This window comes from Notothenia rossii, assembly GCF_949606895.1.
Source record: "Notothenia rossii genome assembly, chromosome: 11".
In the NCBI taxonomy this organism is placed as follows: Eukaryota; Metazoa; Chordata; class Actinopteri; order Perciformes; family Nototheniidae; genus Notothenia; species Notothenia rossii.
The window spans coordinates 1,007,969-1,028,552 of NC_136910.1; the positions used below are offsets into that span (position 1 = coordinate 1,007,969).

At 43.3% G+C, this 20,584-nt stretch overlaps 2 protein-coding genes across 5 annotated transcripts in view; one reads left to right on the top strand and one right to left on the bottom strand.

The window, feature by feature from the left end:
• Positions 1–15,416, top strand: part of a1cf (apobec1 complementation factor) — a 17,104-nt gene extending 1,688 nt beyond the window's left edge. The window contains exons 2-13 of one of the 3 annotated variants that reach the window (XM_079659257.1): positions 795–941; positions 2,199–2,333; positions 3,100–3,230; positions 3,307–3,545; positions 9,159–9,323; positions 9,654–9,751; positions 10,171–10,308; positions 10,545–10,692; positions 10,909–11,132; positions 11,548–11,672; positions 12,112–12,257; positions 14,258–15,416. In XM_079659257.1, the coding sequence (XP_079515383.1) occupies positions 843–941; positions 2,199–2,333; positions 3,100–3,230; positions 3,307–3,545; positions 9,159–9,323; positions 9,654–9,751; positions 10,171–10,308; positions 10,545–10,692; positions 10,909–11,132; positions 11,548–11,672; positions 12,112–12,257; positions 14,258–14,397 (1,788 nt within the window). In that variant the 5' untranslated portion in view covers positions 795–842 and the 3' untranslated portion in view covers positions 14,398–15,416. Of the gene's footprint in view, positions 1–794; positions 942–2,198; positions 2,334–3,099; positions 3,231–3,306; positions 3,546–9,158; positions 9,324–9,653; positions 9,752–10,170; positions 10,309–10,544; positions 10,693–10,908; positions 11,133–11,547; positions 11,673–12,111; positions 12,268–14,257 lie in introns of all 3 variants that reach the window. The other 2 variants (XM_079659258.1, XM_079659259.1) reach the window with 2 other exon arrangements.
• A 918-nt stretch (positions 15,417–16,334) lies between these two features.
• On the bottom strand, positions 16,335–20,154 carry LOC307024835 (phytanoyl-CoA hydroxylase-interacting protein-like). Of its 2 annotated transcripts, XM_079659261.1 has the most exons (3): positions 19,806–20,154; positions 18,378–18,770; positions 16,335–17,725 (listed from the first exon to the last, which is right to left on the bottom strand). In XM_079659261.1, exons 1-2 carry the CDS (start codon positions 19,947–19,949, stop codon positions 18,396–18,398), a joined length of 519 nt encoding a protein of 172 aa, XP_079515387.1. In that variant the 5' UTR covers positions 19,950–20,154; the 3' UTR covers positions 16,335–17,725; positions 18,378–18,395. The 2 variants fall into 2 exon arrangements, with proteins under 2 accessions (XP_079515387.1, XP_079515386.1); XM_079659260.1 differs by having other exon boundaries at positions 16,335–18,770.
• Positions 20,155–20,584: the final 430 nt, after the last annotated feature.

Sequence of the window (20,584 nt, forward strand, 5' to 3'; positions counted from 1 at the left end):
TTACGAATGGTGTAGTTTCTACTTCAGAGTGTTCCAGAGTTTTATATTGAGGTTAGCGTGACAGGAGAGGGGTTAACATGTGGAGTCTGCTGTGTGTTTTATAAACTCCGGACGGAGCAGACAGACGGTCAGACTCTGTCAATGATTCCTGACAGACCCTGACCTCTGACCTCTGCTGCTGCAAATCAACAACGCTATCTGTGGTTCTGCAGATACCGCTGCTGTTTAAAGAGTTACACCGACATGGTGTTTTAAAACGGGAGGACGCTTTTTGAGAGGAAAGGAATTTGAGAAAGTACCGGACGATGATTGTCAATTAATTACGTAGTCGTTTTTATTTAAGTAAATAGAGTAAAAGAAATGGTACCAGGATGAACTTGCTGTGTCATATAGCTCATGCTTTATGTTTTCACCATCTAAAGCGCTATCACGTCTCCGGGCTTTTTTAAATATGATATATCTTTTCACCAGCTTCTCATGCTACAAACCAAAACAAGTATTAACCAAAGAAATGACAAAAAAAGATCCCAAAACTGTATTTTTCATTGAGTTGGAAAGTAATTCACTTTAAAGGAGATGTACCCTCTTTCCACAGCACGTAGAGATTGGGCTGATTGTATTATTAATCAAAATGTGTATTCTCTTTAAATATTTGCTTACTCATGGATGTTCACCTAAAGTCAACATGTCATAATGTCCTGTTTTTCCACAGCTGTGCCGCAATACAAATATAAATCAGGTTTTATTGAGAGTTTTGCTGAAATAACTTCCATGTTCCTCCTGTTGTTTCGCAGTGAGCACCCCTAATTTCCCTGATTTACTATCGCTGTCAATCACACCCAATGGAAGCCAATCAGATAGCCGGGGACGGGCTGGCCGGGACGCAGAAGGAGGCGTCGCTGCGGGCGCTAATGCTACGTACCGGATACCAGCTGCTGCAGGTACACATAAAAAACATCGTAAACATCCCGACAACACGGAGAGATCTCGACCTCTCTGATTTATTATAACCCCGTGATTCATTACATTAATGCACAACGCACACTATCTGCTTCTTCTATTACTGCCACATTTTATTCAATATTTTATTGCTTTCTATTTCGATGTAAATACTGCTATATATTTACTATATCTTTTTATGTTATTATAGTTTCCTTAAAATAGTTCTCTTTCTGTGTTTTTAATGTTTGTTTTACTTTTATGTCTGCACCACGACATCAAGTCAAATTCCTCGTACGTGTCAGCCTACCTGGTGATAAACCTGGTTCTGATTTATTTCCTCTTCTTCAACATGCATAAAGGTTTTACGTGAGTTTTAACAATTAAGAAATATACTGTAAGCGGGCTGCACATTTTATACCAGTGGCAAAGTGAATAGAATAGAAGCATGTATTGTCATTATACAAGTACAACTAGAAGAAGACTGTTCTCAGACCAGCAGGTCGTGAACACAGATAAAAAACATCTTATTAATAATAATAATAATACGTGACACTTATATAGCGCTTTTCTAGAAACCCGACGACGATTTGAAACGCTGCAAATGTCCCCTCTGTGGGACGAATAAAGGTATTCTGATTCTGAAAGAATGACACAACAACAAAGAAAATACGTAAAGAGACAAACAAAAACAACACGAAGAGTTTTAGACCTCTCTGATCTATTATAACCCCACATGTTTTATTTTCTGTTCTTCATCATGCATAGAGGGCATTTTAACAGTGAATAGACATACTGTCAGCGGGCTGCAAATGTTGATTTATACCAATGGTGGCTAAATGTACTCAAAAGTGTGGAAAGGTTGAACGTACCATCCACAACTGAGCAGAAGCTTTTTGTTTGTCAGGATTACAGAAACACGACAGGCCCTTTTTACATTAGACTTGGTAGAAAGATGTTTACGGACCAACAAAGAACCCGTGAAAACGTTGGAGCAAATCCAATTAATGGGAACGATCAGGTTCTACTGATGGAAACAGAACTGTTCTCTTCTAGCTCCTTGTTTAACACAACATGAATACACCTAAACATGGAGAGGTTCAGTTATTAGTCTCCAAACATCTGGATCAAACTCCCAGAAACCTGCAGGTCCGCTGCAACGAAGACTACTTCATCATCCAGGCTGGAGGCCAGGGGCTAAATGTACTCAAACCAAATCGTTGTTGAACTAACATTTTATTTCTGTGTTTTTGCTTCAGGAGAACGGGCAGCGACGGTACGGCGGCCCCCCGCCCAGCTGGGACGGCCCCCCGCCAGAGAGAGGGAGCGAGATCTTCGTGGGGAAACTCCCGCGAGATCTGTTTGAAGACGAGCTGGTCCCACTGTGTGAGAAGGTGAAGATAGCTTTATATTACACCTTTATCTACTTAATCCAGTGTTGGTCCCTGAAGGCAGCATCTCCCTGGTCCAATGGGATCTCTCCATGCGATTTGGGATTATGTCAGAAAAGACTCTCTGTGTCAAACAAGCGTTTATGATAATAACACGTTTAGTTATTCAGATATTAACACCACTTTATGATTTCTGAAGTAAAAAGCTAACGTTAGGCTTTAAAGGAAATACAGCACGGTCACATGACTTCACGTCACCACCGCTAAGCTAAAGGAGGCTAATGTTGGGCTATAAAGGAACTACAGCACGGTCACATGACTTCACTTCACCACCGCTAAGCTAAAGGTGGCTAATGTTGGGCTATAAAGGAACTAGAGCACGGTCACATGACTTCACGTCACCACCGCTAAGCTAAAGGAGGCTAATGTTGGGCTATAAAGGAACTACAGCACGGTCACATGACTTCACGTCACCACCACTAAGCTAAAGGAGGCTAATGTTGGGCTATAAAGGAACTACAGCACGGTCACATGACTTCACGTCACCACCGCTAAGCTAAAGGAGGCTAATGTTGGGCTATAAAGGAACTACAGCACGGTCACATGACTTCACGTCACCACCGCTAAGCTAAAGGAGGCTAATGTTGGGCGTGATGAGGTTTAGTCGTCTCATTTAAACACTTGTTAGCCACCAGTGGGGTATTTACTGATGTATTTTAAGTCATAGAAAAAAACATTAACACAAGCCTGATCTAATCTTCTCTTCCAGTTCGGTAAGATCTACGAGGTGAGGATGATGATGGACTTTAACGGGAACAACCGAGGCTACGCCTTCGTCACCTTCTCCAACAAACTAGAGGCCAAAGCGGCGATGAAGCAGCTCAACAACTACGAGATCAGGTGAGCGTTTGTTCCTGTTTTTTTCTATCGACTATCTTCCCCGGTCGTTTTTAACCTCGTGTTTCTCTTCCCGCAGAAATGGCCGCCTCCTCGGAGTCTGTGCCAGCGTGGATAACTGCCGTCTGTTCGTGGGCGGGATTCCCAAAACGAAGAAGCGTGAGGAGATCCTGTCAGAGATGAGGAAGGTCACCGACGGGGTCTTGGACGTCATCGTGTATCCGAGCGCTGCCGACAAATCCAAGAACCGAGGATTCGCCTTCGTGGAGTACGAGAGCCACCGAGCCGCCGCCATGGCCCGACGCAAACTGCTGCCAGGTGAACAAATATATAAGACAATAATATTTATAATATGATATATAATTAGACCCTCCAGAAAAACGCGGACAAAAACCCTTGATTATGCGATTAAACATGCCCCGGGGTTTTATGTGATTTTATGCGGTGAAATTGCGGAAAGTTGCGAAATATGCGGGAAAAGAATAACAATTTTTTAAAATATTAGGCTGTCTTATTTATTCTCTCTCACACACAACCTGCCACTAACGTTAAACCCCTTTACTATTCAATTAAACACATTCAATGTTTATTTATTGTAAAAGCAATTGGGCTATTTTAATCTCACACACACACACACACACACACACACACACACACACACACACACACACACACACACACACACACACACACACACACACACACACACACACACACACACACACACACACACACACACACACACACACACACACACACACACACACACACACACACACACACACACACACACACACACACACACACACACACACACACACACACACACACACACACACACACACACACACACACACACACACTTCTCCGCCTCATTCTGTTTTCATTTACTCGTTGGTTATCTGACCAGCTTCAATCTTGTAGGCTACTCACTTCGTTTCTTGTAGCCCTCTAAAGGGTTTTGGAGGTTGATGCCTCGGTGAACGGGAGTTGTTTGGCTTTCTTGTCCGCAGCAGCAGAAAGCATTTTAGAATGTTTGAATGAATCAAAGCGGGTCGTCACCGTCGATTTTCTCTTATGCTCCAACACACAGTTGCACGGGGTGCAGAATAGTTTCCCCCCACTTTCTGCCCGGTCTTTAGTAGAAATGTTCGTCGATAAATGAGATGGATTAGATTTTTTCATCTTGGTGTTTTCTCTATCGTGTGAGCTCCACACGTTCACTCTATACAGTGTTGTTTACATTCTGTGATGCGCGAGCTGATGACGTCACGTCAAGACGAGTCAACTTTTTTTTTTCTCAACTTTGTGGAAAAATGCGGGGATTATGCGGCCTTTTGAAAATCTGCGCCATTTTGCTGATTATGCGGTAAATTCTGCGATCGCAGAATCACGTTTTTCTGGAGGGTCTATATAATGAGACTTCTTTTATCTTGAAAGGGCTCCCAGCACTACGCCCAAAGGCTATGCTCGTTGTGTTTATTTCGGACATTTAGGTGTAAACAAATCTACGGAGCTGATTGTTAGCTTCATTTTCTTTATGGTCTTTATGGTTTCATGTTTTACGACTTCCTCTCCGTTAGCTCCGTTATTTAGCCGAGCAGAACTGTGGTAACAGCTGAGGGCTAAAAGCTAACGTAAGCTAGCTCTGCTTCTGTTGTTAACTTTTTTTGTTCACAGAGGCGTTTGGTCCGTCCATAAAACTTTACTTTCTTTAACTATAAAATGTAAAATCTTCCTGAACGCGACTGTCTGCTGAAACTCATCCGGATATGATTCAGAGTTTTTTTAAAGCAGTCAAAGTACCAACATTACATCTCGTAAAAAAATGCCAAAGTCTACTTATGTCCGACTGTAAGACGCCGTTATCAGCAGCCAATCACTGGCGGTTCCCCGGGGTCAGCGTCCAATAGGAGACAAGCTCTGCACATAAACTCTATGACATTTATCCGAAGCGACCATAAACACGGTGTTCCCGCTAAGGTCCGCGTGTTGGTCGTCACGTTTCAGGGACTAATTATTTGTTAAACTGCGGGCTGCTTCTCCTTCAGAGATAAGAGAGATAAACAGTTTTTATTGGTATAAGTAACGCTGGATGTTTGTGCAACAAGAACATTATGAACTGTGAATCTCATGGTCATCATCCTGATTTCATTACGATGCACCTTTAAGATGTCTATTAACAATATGAAGACTGTTTATAAGACTATATATCCATAACAACCCATGAGGAAGGGAAGTTAGCCTCACTAATATATTGAGTTTGGTGAGTTTTCTGTTTGAATTTATCTATAACATAATCTTCCTGTGTCAGAATAATGCACTTGAACGCATCAAAGCTTTGTGATTGGCCGGCGTGACCCCATGTGTCGGGGCGGGGCTGGTGGGAAGCGGGCAGTGCACTAGTTAGCTGACGTTGTCCGTGGCAACAGGAGTGACAGTCCGCACACACACAAGACCGCAATTATGACAGAAGCAAAAAAGCCCAAAATATATAATGTTCACTCCGAGTGGGAGGATGATTGTTTTTCTATCTATTCCAATTCAAAGTCCATCTGTCTCATCTGCAGTGCGAGCGTGGCTTTATCGAAGAAGGGTCATTTAGGAGCGGCATTTCAAAACAGTGCACAAACGCTACGAGACGGAACTCCCTCCTGATTCTGCGCTACGCTCCCAAAAGGGGAGGGGCCTGAGAGGACAGCTAAATGCACAGCAGTCCATTTCCACCAGGCCCAACAACAAGAGCAAGGCTGCTACCAGAGCATCTCATCGTGTCAGTCACGTTCTGGAGAAACACATGAAGTCTTTCAAAGATGGAGAAGTTGTGAAAGAAGCATTCCTGGAGGCTGCCGGCGAGCTTTTGGGGGACAGTCAAAATAACAGCAGCATTTCAACAGGTTTTTGATATAATAAAAACTCAAGTTAGATACCGTTATTAATCAGCTGTAAGTTTTAGTTTGAACTTATTCATTATAATTATTGTACAAAATGGTATAAGAATGCAAACATTCAGATCTGTTCTGTTTAAATTGATTATAGTCTATTATCATTCAGGTTTAGAAACTAGTGTTGCTTGCATCCTATTTTAAAGGCATTTCTTTTTATACTCTAATAAAATGCAACAAAAAAAGGGTTTGATTTTATTAATGTTGTTTTTTATTGCACTTTGCAGCAGATCCTGTGTAGCTTCAGATCTGAGTCGTCTTATTAGTGAGCCTCATTTATACTTTTGTAGCAACACTTTTTATATAATGGCAAAGAAAGGGTTCAGAGTCTTTTCTTTGTTTCCTGCGTCATATGAGGCAGGACTGTTCAATGTCTCTTGAAAACATTACCCACTGTAGTATGTGACGTGTGAATACACTCCAACTCTGTATCAACAACACTGTTGTGTAACTTCAGTTAAATCCTTGTGTGTGTGTAGATTAGAAAGAGGTCAGATAAAGGATCTGCAGTATTTTATGAAGTATTCATCGTACAAAGGTCAGTTTTATACAAGTAGAGGTGTGTATTTACCTGGTAGTAGGCTGTCAGTAATGTCTACGCCTCTCTATGTGGACTGGTAGATCTCGGCAGACTGGCAACTTTAAAAGTAGCTCTCGGTTCAAAAAAGGTTGGGCACCCCTGATCTAACACAACATGAATACACCTACACATGGAGAGGTTCAGTTATTAGTCTCCAAACATCTGGAACAAACTCCCAGAAACCTGCAGGTCCGCTGCAACGAAGACTACTTCATCATCCAGGCTGGAGACTTTTCTTTCTGCCGCTGCTTTTAATTGAACTATTCACATCTCACACTGCTCTGTACCTTTTAGTCAAGTACCTGTTAGTCAAGGCACTATTTCTTAATGCTCTTAAAGGTCACCTATTATGCTAAATCCACTTCTCCATGTCTCTTCTTCATCAACATGTGTCCCCTCTTCTTCATGTCTCTTCTTCATCAACATGTGTCCCCTCTTCTCCATGTCTCTTCTATATCAACATGTGTCCCCTCTTCTCCATGTCTCTTCTTCATCAACATGTGTCCCCTCTTCTTCCTGTCTCTTCTACATCAACATGTGTCCCCTCTTCTCCATGTCTCTTCTACATCAACATGTGTCCCCTCTTCTCCATGTCTCTTCTACATCAACATGTGTCCCCTCTTCTCCATGTCTCTTCTATATCAACATGTGTCCCCTCTTCTCCATGTCTCTTCTTCATCAACATGTGTCCCCTCTTCTTCCTGTCTCTTCTACATCAACATGTGTCCCCTCTTCTCCATGTCTCTTCTACATCAACATGTGTCCCCTCTTCTCCATGTCTCTTCTACATCAACATGTGTCCCCTCTTCTCCATGTCTCTTCTACATCAACATGTGTCCCCTCTTCTTCATGTCTCTTCTACATCAACATGTGTCCCCTCTTCTCCATGTCTCTTCTACATCAACATGTGTCCCCTCTTCTTCATGTCTCTTCTACATCAACATGTGTCCCCTCTTCTTCATGTCTCTTCTTCATCAACATGTGTCCCCTCTTCTCCATGTCTCTTCTATATCAACATGTGTCCCCTCTTCTCCATGTCTCTTCTTCATCAACATGTGTCCCCTCTTCTTCCTGTCTCTTCTACATCAACATGTGTCCCCTCTTCTCCATGTCTCTTCTACATCAACATGTGTCCCCTCTTCTTCATGTCTCTTCTACATCAACATGTGTCCCCTCTTCTCCATGTCTCTTCTACATCAACATGTGTCCCCTCTTCTCCATGTCTCTTCTACATCAACATGTGTCCCCTCTTCTTCATGTCTCTTCTACATCAACATGTGTCCCCTCTTCTCCATGTCTCTTCTACATCAACATGTGACCCCTCTTCTTCATGTCTCTTCTACATCAACATGTGTCCCCTCTTCTCCATGTCTCTTCTACATCAACATGTGTCCCCTCTTCTTCATGTCTCTTCTACATCAACATGTCCCCTCTTCTTCATGTCTCTTCTACATCAACATGTGTCCCCTCTTCTTCATGTCTCTTCTACATCAACATGTGTCCCCTCTTCTCCATGTCTCTTCTACATCAACATGTGTCCCCTCTTCTTCATATCTCTTCTACATCAAAATGTGTCCCCTCTTCTTCATGTCTCTTCTACATCAACATGTGTCCCCTCTTCTTCATGTCTCTTCTACATCAACATGTGTCCCCTCTTCTTCATGTCTCTTCTACATCAACATGTGTCCCCTCTTCTCCATGTCTCTTCTACATCAACATGTGTCCCCTCTTCTTCATGTCTCTTCTACATCAACATGTGTCCCCTCTTCTTCATGTCTCTTCTACATCAACATGTGTCCCCTCTTCTTCATGTCTCTTCTACATCAACATGTGTCCCCTCTTCTCCATGTCTCTTCTACATCAACATGTGTCCCCTCTTCTTCATGTCTCTTCTACATCAACATGTGTCCCCCTTCATGTCTCTTCTACATCAACATGTGTCCCCTCTGAGATTCTCTCTCTTTTTGATCCATTTCTATAAAAACCTGTCTGAAAATGAGCTGATCAGATTTTGGCCACTTGATGATGTCATAACGATGTTTTGTCTTGTGTTACCATTAGCCAATCAGCAACCAAGGTAACCCCCCCCCCCCTTATCACCTGAATCTCCTCTAGAGCTCCTTTGAGTTCTTTGTAACCAAATGTCTCTCAGAGGGGCGTGGGGAGGGGCTCCTTATTTTTATCTAAAGTAACAGACAGAGAATCAGCACTTTGGAAACAGGGCTGAAACAGAGGGGATTATGGGTAATGCTGCAATGATCTGTTTGGTGTTTCAGCCAATCAGAGACAGGCTCTGTGTGATAGGGACCTTTAAAGTCTTTAATGTCTGTAAAGCCCTTTGAATTGCTTCGTGTTGAAAGCTGCTATAAACACACTTGCCTTAATAAGCTGCCTCTCGTCTCCCAGGTCGTATCCAGCTGTGGGGTCACGCCATCGCTGTGGACTGGGCGGAGCCGGAGGTGGAGGTGGACGAAGACACGATGGCGTCCGTGAAGATCCTGTACGTCAGGAACCTGATGCTGCAGACCACCGAGGAAACCATCGAGAAGGAGTTCAACAACCTCAGACCCGGTACGAAGCAACACCAAAACACAACTCGCACTAAAGCACATTCTCAAAGATATTGAAGGGACTGGTTTTTTGTATTTATTGATTGTTGTGCTTTTATTCATGTCTTAATGTGCGCACATGTCTAAATGTGTCTTTGATTGTGTATATATAGGATATACTTATTTGTATACATATTTGGGATTGTCGGAAACGGTATTTCGATCTCTCTGTCTGTGAAAGAAAGGTTGACAATAAAGTTGACTTTTGACTTTGAACTTGTGAGCTTTGTCGTTCATGAAGTCCGAATAAAGTTCTGAACCGGATTGAATGAAATGGTTTGTTGCGCTGCAGGTGCCGTGGAGCGCGTGAAGAAGATCAGAGATTACGCCTTCGTGCATTTCACTCAGAGAGAAGACGCCATCAGCGCCATGGACGCCCTCAACGGGAAGGTAGGACTTTTGATCTGGGGCGACTGTGGCAGGCGTCTTTCAATCAGAGGGTTGTGAGTTCGATCCCAACCTTGGGTAAGAAACGTAACCCCGAGATAAAAGTACATTTATGAGAAAAAAGTCAAACTCTGTAAAAAAGTCTAATACTGAGAAATTCAGCAAAAAAAATCTGATTTCTGAAAAAAGTTAAACATTTCAAATTCGGACGAAATAGTTAAAGCCCGAGAAAAAAGTTGAATTCTAATAAATAAAATTAAAAATCTTAGAAATTCTTAAAAAAAAAAAAAAATTTAGAAAAAAAGTCAAACTGAGGTAAAAGTCCAACAACCAGGAAAAGATCAGCTGAACCTCAGCGTAACATGAACAGACTAACTACCACACATCTGAAAAGGACCTCACCTTGGACTCTTAACCCCCAGATGGTGGACGGCTCTCCCATCGAGGTGACTCTCGCTAAGCCTGTGGACAAAGACAGTTACGTCCGATACACCCGAGGGACGGGAGGACGGGGGGCGTCTCTGCTGCAGACGGACTACACCGCCTACACCCTGGGACAGGTAACTACTTTATTGATGATGATTCACATATCCTCAGTCATGCACCGTTTACACAAACACAGACTGACAATGGCGACCTGTTTCACAAACCTCATGGCCAACATTTAAATGTGTATTACATCACGTGAGTGTTGAGAAGCTCACTGGAGGCAGGAACGAGTGCTCATAGCTTCAGCCTGAATCTTCTACCAGAGGGGAGGAGCTGGAATTCTGACACTTTATAAACGTTCCTCCAGGTGTACGACCCCTCGGCGGCGTACCTCGGCCCCCCCGTGTTCTACGCCCCCCAGGCGTACGCCACCATCCCGGGTCAGTTTCGCTTCCCGCCGGCAGCCAAAGTTCAAGTTGGAGGTCGAGGTTTGATCCGGACTCCGTCTGTCAGAGGTGAGCTCTCATTCCCCCCCCGATCGAGAACAGAAGACGTTACACGGTGATCCACTGAATCAGAAGGGAAGCTTTTATGAATGAAGTATTAAATCAACAGAGATGTGATGTCATCCTTCTTCCTGTTCTCTCTGATTGAATAACGTGTGATTTGTTTCCTCCCGGTTGATTTCCCGGTGATTTGATTGATTTCACTGCCTTTTCGATCTCCTGTAGACATTTACATGACTGTACCTGTAGGGGCAGCGGGGGTGCGGGGGCTGGGGGGGCGGGGCTACCTGGCCTACGCCCCTGCAGGTGTTGGGGGGGGCGGAGCCTGTTACGGACTGAAGGCGGATAAACAGGCGGAGGAGAAACTGTACGACCTGCTGCCCGGCATGGAGCTCACCCCCATGAACCCAGGGAACATGAAGGCTGCCGCCATCAAGCCCGCCACCCAGGTGAGGGCCTGGAGGGGGGGGGGGGGGGGGGGGGTGTGTGTGTGTGAGTGAGTGAGTGAGTGAGTGAGTGTGTGTGTGTGTGTGTGTGTGTGTGTGTGTGTGGGGTGTGTGTGTGTGTGTGTGTGTGTGTGTGTGTGTGTGTGTGTGTGTGTGTGTGTATGGTGTGTGTGTGTGTGTGTGTGTGTGTGTGTGTGTGTGTGTGTGTGTGTGTGTGTGTGTGTGTGTGTGTGTGTGTGTGTGTGTGTGTGTGTGTATGGTGTGTGTGTGTGTGTGTGTGTGTGTGTGTATGGTGTGTGTGTGTGTGTGTGTGTGTGTGTGTGTGTGTGTGTGTGTGTGTGTGTGTGTGTGTGTGTGTGTGTGTGTGTGTGTGTGTGTGTGTGTGTGGTCCTGGATGTTAACCCTGTGTGTGTCTCAGGTTCTGGAGGAGTTGTGTCAGAAGAACAGCTGGGGTCAGCCGGTCTATCAGCTCCACTCGGCCATCGGCCCGGACCAGAGACAGCTGTTCCTCTACAAGATCTCCATCCCCCAGTACCCCAACCTGTGAGAGTTTATATATCATATATATCTATATCTATTAACAACTTTATTTTCAAAGGAAGTCCAAGTTTTTTCTCGTAAATTAAAGTCTTTAATCCCAGAGAATATCTGGAAAAAAATGTCAACATTTAAAAAAAAAAAAGTCAAAATCTGATAAATAAATCTGAAGTCTGAGGAAAATGTCAAAGAACCAGGAAAAGACAGAACGCGAGCAGACGCAGCATGGACCTCCACCGTGATCCCATAATATAAGTGTTTTGATAATCAACAGATGTCATTTCAGAGAACATTCTTGTTTCTTTCATTTAACCCCAGAACATACTGAAATGTATTTCTTGAATATGAACTTAGATCATATCGGAGGTTTGACTGTAACGGCTTTATTATCAGAGAGTGTTCATGTTTCTTCCTTGTATCTCTACTCGGTGTTCTCTGGCTGAAGACATCCCTTCACGCCCGCTAAACTGTGCACGGCGGTAGAGGAAGCTAAGGTCCACGCCGCGGAGCACACCCTGCAGACGCTCTGCCTTCAGACGGAGGGCAGCGACGCTGCCGGAGCCTCCGCTATCGCCTCGGTAGCCTTCCCAGGTATGTGAAGGTCCGTACCCAAGACAACTAACTCTTTTAACTCTCACTTAACAAACACTAACTCTTTACAAACACTAACTCTTTACAAACACTAACTCTTTACAAACACTAACTCTTTACAGTCATGAACTCTCACCTTACAAACACTAACTAACTCTTTACAAACACTAACTCTTAACAAACACTAACTAACTCTTTACAAACACTAACTCTTAACAAACACTAACTCTTTACAAACACTAAGTCTTAACAAACACTAACTAACTCTTTAATACTAAGTCTTAACAAACACTAACCTTACAAACACTTATTCTCATTTTACAAACAAAATTCTGGATAAAATATCAAATCTGAGAAAAAGTGAATATTTTGAGAAAAATTCAAATATGAGAAAAAAAAGTCAAAATTCTGAACACAAGTTAAAATATGCGAGAAAAAAAAAGTGAAATTATTCTGAAAAACAAATTCTGAGAAAAAGTAAAAATCTGAGGAAAAAGTAAATATTCTGAATAAAAAGTCAAAAAATGCGTAAAAATTCAAAATCTGAGAAAAATAATGTAATCTGAGAAAAAACATAACTATGAAAAAACTAAATTTTGAGTAGAACGTTAAAGGGCTCAGAACAGTCTCATAACACATCACATGCACACAGAAGAATTCACACTTGCGCGCCCCCACGAGGGTAGATTTCTCGCGTTCATGACAATCTCAGGACACCTCCACTCTCAGTACAGCGCCACTTTCCGAACAGGAAATGCACGCAAATACAAGCCTTTATATTATTAAGGTACAGCGCCACTTTCCGAACATTGATGAATGCTTGTTCACAGAAACGGCAGGAAAAACCGTTTGAAATGTGTGCTTCCTGTATGGAGAATACAGCTGCTTTGTTTATGTCTGTATGAAGATGTTGTGGGTGTGGAGGGAGCCGCTACAGGTTAGCTTAGCCTAATCGATCAGTGCACTACGAAGCCAGTGCTAGACAGTGACCTGTCAACGGGGGGGGGGGAGCCCCGCCGGTCATTATTAACATGAGAGCTGGATCTGATCGATATGGACATAAACGAGAGTGAAGAGTAACCGGACGGAGAGAGAGATCAGATCAGATCAGCTGCTGAGTCTGACGGAGACACGCAGCTCTGCATGATCACCTGAAGCTCCGCCCCTCTGTTTAGAGAGAGAGAGAGAGATCAGATCAGCTGCTGAGTCTGACGGAGACACGCAGCTCTGCATGATCACCTGAAGCTCCGCCCTCTGTTTAGAGAGAGAGAGAGAGAGAGAGAGAGAGAGAGAGAGAGAGAGATCAGATCAGCTGCTGAGTCTGAGTCTGACGGAGACACGCAGCTCTGCATGATCACCTGAAGCTCCGCCCTCTGTTTAGAGAGAGAGAGAGAGAGAGAGAGAGAGAGAGAGAGAGAGAGAGATCAGATCAGCTGCTGAGTCTGAGTCTGACGGAGACACGCAGCTCTGCATGATCACCTGAAGCTCCGCCCTCTGTTTAGCGAGCTGACCGGACTGCGCAAAATGCGTATATGAAGTGTCATGAATGCAATAAATCATACCCTTGTGGTGGGCGCGCTCATGTGATTGGCTATAGATGAGAGAAATTACAAGTACGAATCGGCTGAGCTTCAGGGGAGTCTAAAAAAACACACACACGAATGCTCAGCGATCCGTGCACAGAGAGCGGGTTGTGTTTGCAGGTTCAGGTTTTAAACGGAAAACATGTGAGGATCAAAAATACATATGTAACACTTTTTCCTGTTTTTGGATTTTATTTACATGTTTATGAAACGAAACACATTTGTGTGTGCTTTGAAAAACACAAGTGTGGATCCTTTTGCGGATCATGAAACACAAGTGTGAATCCCTCTGTGTGCACGTGTGTGTTATGAGACTGTTCTGAGTCCATAGAAAATCAACTTCTAAGAAAAAGTCAAAATTCTGAGAAAAAATTATTCTGAGAAAAAGTCAAAATGTCCTCTCTCCGGTCTCTCCAGGTTACGCTCTGGCGAGTCCCGCGGCGGCCCTGAAGCAGGCGGTGTCTCTCGGCCAGGATCTGACCGCCTACGCCACCTACGAGGGGTTCCCTGCCTTCGCCGTGGCGACGCGCCACTCAGACGGATACGGCGTCTTCTAGAGAGTGCGACCGCTCGCAGCCACAGACACGTTCACACTAAAGGCCAGGGCAGGAAGTTAGCCCGACCAAAATCAGAGCCGTGTGAATGCTCCTTTAAAACAGGAAGACACTTTTTAAAACCCGCCGCTGGAAAACGTTTTGTCGCTCACCCTGAAACAAATTCCTTCACATCTTTTATTCATATTATCCTCTGAATTTTGCATATTTACGATTTATTTGTGATTTATTAAGGAGTTTTCAGACGGCCTGTGATTGGCTGCAGGTTTGAATTAATATTGAATCATTTATTTCGTTTTTTAAGCAGTTTTTATTTTGTTTGCGTGTTTTAAGTAGTACGTTTACAGTAAGGCTTAATACATTTTGTTATTTTTATTCTTTGAGTTATTATCGCTATGAAAATTGGGATTTGTAGTTCTTTTAACGTCCGCCAACTGTAAAATGTAGTTTTGCACTCTCGTCTTCCTCAGTGGTTTTGACGCTGTCTGAATAGTGACTGAGGAGTCCTGGACTTTGTAGTTCTTTAAACTGTTTCTTAGATCTGAACTAAGCTTGTTCTCCCCCATTCTGAATTCAATCATCGTATTTAAAGCAAAGACCTGAATGTAAACCTCAGGAACATCAGCGTTGGGTTTTTCTGTCGAGTTTCTTCTCCAACGTTTCAGTATTTTCGTGTTTACGCCGCGTGTCGTCTTCTGATGTCTTCAACGAGTCCGAAACACAAGACAGAAATGATGTCTTTCTCCAACTACTCAGAATATCTTTGTTAGTTTCCGGAGCGTTCTCGACACCGAGCGGACTTGCCAAACAGAGACAGTATTAAAGTGTTCCAAGCACTTAGAACTTATTTTTTTATACACGTAAAAGATGTCCAGACGCTTTCTGTAAAGAGTTAGTAATTGAAACAAGAAGCATGTGGAAGTGAATCAGCGCTAATCTGTGATCTGAGAGGTTCGTCATGATTTGGTGATTTCATTGTGATCCCTGATCTCCCCGAAATAAAGAAATGAACACAAATCTGAGGAGGCTCCACGTCTGCATTACTTCATGACTCTTATATATTTAGATATATATGTTCTGTCTTTCGGTTTCACACTGTGCGTTTTACTCAATATAACCAGAGGGGGACATTTTCTGAGATACTTGTACTTTACTTGAGTATTTCAATGTTATGCTTCTTTGTAATTCTACTCCCCTACAATTCAGAGGTAAATGGTGTTCTTCTTTTACTCAAGTACAAGATCTGAGTACTTCTTCTTTTACTCAAGTACAAGATCTGAGTACTTCTACTTTTACTCAAGTACAAGATCTGAGTACTTCTACTTTTACTCAAGAACAAGATCTGAGTACTTCTACTTTTACTCATGTACAATATCTGAGTACTTCTACTTTGACTCAAGTACACGCTCTGAGTACTTCTACTTTGACTCAAGTACACGCTCTGAGTACCCCCCCCCCCCCCCCACAGAAACACAGGGTGATGATTTAATTCTCGCTTTTATTTTGAACTTTTCTTACATTTTGTTTGCAAAAATTGCTTTTATGCAAAAACTGGAATATTAAAGAGGGAGGAGACATCAATAAAAAGAGAGTTTAGTTTTCAGTCAAACTGATACTAGATGCTATCATTGTTAGCACTAAGATAGTCAGTCTCTCCATGTCAGCCGTTAGCATCGAGCTAACGGCCCACGCTGACGTGGCAGACCTTGCAGCTGAGGTCTATCTTGGTGTTGTCTGCGTAAATATGTTTGTATGATTCTATAGTAATACTTTACTGTAATGTTATATCTGTGAACACTTCATCTTTGCATATTATTTGGATAGTTTTGAAAATGTCTGGACAAAATTACCACGTCTTAAAAAACTCCATAGATCTTTAATATGAAATAAAATATCTTCTATAATACATACCTGCCAACCGATTTGGGTGGTAGTCTACCGCCTACCGCCTCAGCTGGCTTTCCCTACCGATTTTCAACCTTCCCAAACTATAACAAATAAAAATGACACTCCATAGACACTGGACTCCACTTTTGGCGGACACCATTTGCAGCGTGTCTGTGATCCCCTCATACAAACAGTCCTCTGTGTTTCTGAAAGAGAAACAACGTGCAGACCCGGGACTGCGTTCGAATAGTCTATTTAGCTTAGGAATCTTCCTAACGGAGTGAAATGACCCGGAAGTCCCTCAGTGGCAGCCATGATAAGTGCCGTTCCATAGATGAAAGGAAAGGAGGTTTGAAGCTTCCTTTATAACCTCCTTTAGCTTAGGAACCACTGGACCTCACTAACCAAAAGGAGAGGAGAAAATGCTGCCCCACAATGCATTGCAGCCACAGCATTTGCGTCACACAACAGTCGGCCGTTCACGGAAACCAACGATGATGACGGAGAAATGATATCATGAAAGTTACGGTGCTTATTAAGCATTTTAAAACGTATGTGGTAAGTTCCCAAAGTGCTTTGTTTTGAACGTTCATCAGTATTATAATCAAAAAGAGAAATATGAACGTTAGTTTTTACTGAAATGATCAAATAAAGTCAACATTTCACTGAGCTGTGTGGGGTGTGTTCAACTTTTAAAAGATGTTTGAATGATGTACACAGTGATAGATGTTAAGGACTAACGTTAATAATAAATACATTTGTATTGATTTAAAGATCTTTTCATCAATCATACGTATTGGGATCATTTGTATTAATGTGGACCGGAGGGAGAGGGTGACGAGCAGAAGTTTCACTTTCCTTTTTTATTTAAATTCCAGCTTTGGTCATGAAGAATATGTTTCTCTGTTGTTCATAAAGCATAAAGCAACAGCATCAGAGCACGGTGCAGAGTCTCTAGATGAGTCCCTCCTTCTTATTAAACATCCATGTTGTAGTCCGCTGTATAGAAAACTGTAGTTTCCATAGTTTCCCAACAGCAGCAGACGCACATTCAGGACGTCCGCTGGCGCATCATTAACACGTCGGATAGTGAAAGTGCAGTCGATTCTCTAAAGTACCGCGGTCTCTTCTCCTAAGTCCTTTTGAATTCTCCTATCCACTATCCCTTAACCCCGTGACCTTTCACTCAGAGGTCAAGGAATAGGAGATAGGGTTAGGAGCTGATTTTTGGATTATCGGAACGCAACCCGGGGTAACGCTGCCTTTCCTCTGCACCCCCGGGGCTGATGGGTAATCACTCCCAAAGGAGTTTAACAGAGACGAGGCATTTGAGTCCTGCAGGATTTCCCCGTTAGTATCAGTGTCTCAAAAACACATGTTGGCGACTGAAGGACATCCAGTGTTTGGTCTTTTCCTGAAGCATCCTTCACCTACAGTGTCTCAACTGAAAGAGGACCACAAACACACACAACATATAATACCATTTTGAGATTTGGGGATATTTATCTCCCATTCTTTCATTTTTTCTCAAGTTTTCAACACCAAACATGTCGTTAATGTCTCTGTTTAGTGAACTACAGCAATCTGAAAGCCTGTACATTATTTATATCAAACTTTATCAGGAGAGAAATGCAGGAAATGACTTTTTTAATGCAGTATTTTCTGATATATGGCGCAACACAAAGATATTTCGCTCTCAAACCTTTGAATATGTCAACAACATGAAACGAGAATATGAACCTGGCTTTTTTCTGAAAAATGCATAAAATGATGCAATATATGTTACATACATGGTTTACATGTAATTACTGTTTTCCATTTCTTCTGATTACCTAATATGGGCGTGCACATTTGCTGCGTGCAAACCTACCTCTTTTGGATTTGGAAAGGTTGGCATGTATGATAATGTTTCTTGATTTGACACTACTTGTTTTAATATACATGTTTGTTACTGTTTATACGTGAGGCACCAGAAAGCATAGTGAAATCGCTAAAAAAGTGGATTCAGTGTTAAAAACCTGATCTAGCATTGTTAGCATCAAGCTAACGTCGTTCAACATCGAGTTAGTGATATTAGTTCAAAGCACGTTAGCTACCATCTCGTTAGCATGGAGCTAGCGGCCCACGCTGATGTTGCAGAGTTTGCAGCTGGGGTCCTTCTTGGCGTTGAGGGTGCTCTGACCCAGGAGCTGCTGCCCTACGATCGGAGCGACCGTCCCCAGGTCCAGGTCCACGGCCTCGGTGTAGATCAGCTCCAGGATCAGGTCCTGCGCGTGGAGGAAGCTCAGCGAGCCGTCGGCCGCCGCGCCGCGCCGCAGGAACACGTTGCTCTCCGGGTCCAGCTCCGGCAGCCGGGCGCGGCAGAACGAGTCCCCGGAGGAGCCTCTGGGGGCCAGGACCAGGACCACGTAGTGGTACGACGTGTACATGCAGTAGAAATCCCCAAAGTACACGTTGGTGTTCTGGTTGAAGAGGGTTTCTGCTGGGATCTGTGCAGAAATATCAACTTTAATGTGTTTATGATATTTACTGCAGGAGTCCTAAACCCTGACACAAGTATTTTAATTAATTACGACTTCATCTCATCTCTTAATCTCAAATCCAGTAGAAATCTCCAAAGTACACATCATTATTTTTTCATTAATTCATGTAGTAATGCAAAATCCAAAAGAAAAATTACATTTAAAGATCAACTTCCAGGTTAAAGACACCTGTGAATAAATGTGTAGGAAAATGATGAATACACTAGATGTTCAAAAAATATACAGAAATATAAACTACACTGACATCTGGCGTCGTTTTTCTAAGAAATGTTCACTTCCGCATAAAAAAGCCTCGGCACGTGACCTCCCGCGTGTGACGTAACACGGGGGACACAAGGGGGAGAACGGCCGGTGTAACGTATTAATAAACATGGATCCCAATGCTAGTTTCGACACAGAAGACACAGAAGAAGTTGAACATGAATATTCGAATGCATATGACGGACCACAACCTTATAATGATGAGCCTGCTCGGCGTCCAAGAGACCAGGAGCAGCCAAGGATTAGAAGAAATAACGGCCATGGGAGAGAAATGGAGCTGTGGTGTGAGGAGAACCAGTGGAGAACAGAGCAGCTGTCTTGGTGAGTGACCGGCGTTAGCTACAGAATGTTAGCTAACGTCACATCACAACATTGTAAAGTTAGCTATCATATATCAGGCTATAACTAAAGTAGTATTGATAATATAGTAACGTTACTGGCAGGACTGTTGATACTGATCCATAACAGAAACTAATGCCAAGTATCAGCCGTATCTCTCGTTACCTAATGCAACTCCACACTACGGTGCTGTGTACCGGAGGAGAGAGAGATGCGGCTGATACTTGACGATCTGGCGGAGAAAGGTTGTGGAGCCTCCTTTGATATGCCGTTGTAAATGGCTTGATGGAAAGCAGGTGTGTAGTCGGGGAGGGTGCACAGCTGATTGCAGCAGGTGAGATCTGAGTACTTCTACTTTTACTCTAGTACAGATCAGAGTACCTGGAAGCGGTAGGGTCCGTAAGGAGAGTCGTGGGGGGGCTTCCCGGTGTTGAACTCGGTGTTGCAGCTGAAGAAAAGCCCCTCCAGCTTCCCGCTGATGGGGGAACCGTGGCTGCCGCTGTGGTCTTTAACGGAGGGCAGCATGCGGCGGCACTGAGCATCTCTGGAGCGGAACGATGGGCTGCGGGGGGGAACAGAGGGTTAATATTAAAGGTCACATATCATGCAGAGTCCTCTTCTTCATGTCTCTCTACATCAACATGTGTCCCCTCTTTTTCATGTCTCTTCTACATCAACATGTGTCCCCTCTTCTTCATGTCTCTTCTACATCAACATGTGTCCCCTCTTTTTCATGTCTCTTCTACATCAACATGTGTCCCCTCTTTTTCATGTCTCTTCTACATCAACATGTGTCCCCTCTTCTTCATGTCTCTTCTACATCAATATGTGTCCCCTCTTCTTCATGTCTCTTCTACATCAACATGTGTCTCCTCTTCTTCATGTCTCTTCTACATCAACATGTGTCCCCTCTTCTTCATGTCTCTTCTACATCAATATGTGTCCCCTCTTCTTCATGTCTCTTCTACATCAACATGTGTCTCCTCTTCTTCATGTCTCTTCTACATCAACATGTGTCCCCTCTTCTTCATGTCTCTTCTACATCAATATGTGTCCCCTCTTCTTCATGTCTCTTCTACATCAACATGTGTCTCCTCTTCTTCATGTCTCTTCTACATCAACATGTGTCCCCTCTTCTTCATGTCTCTTCTACATCAACA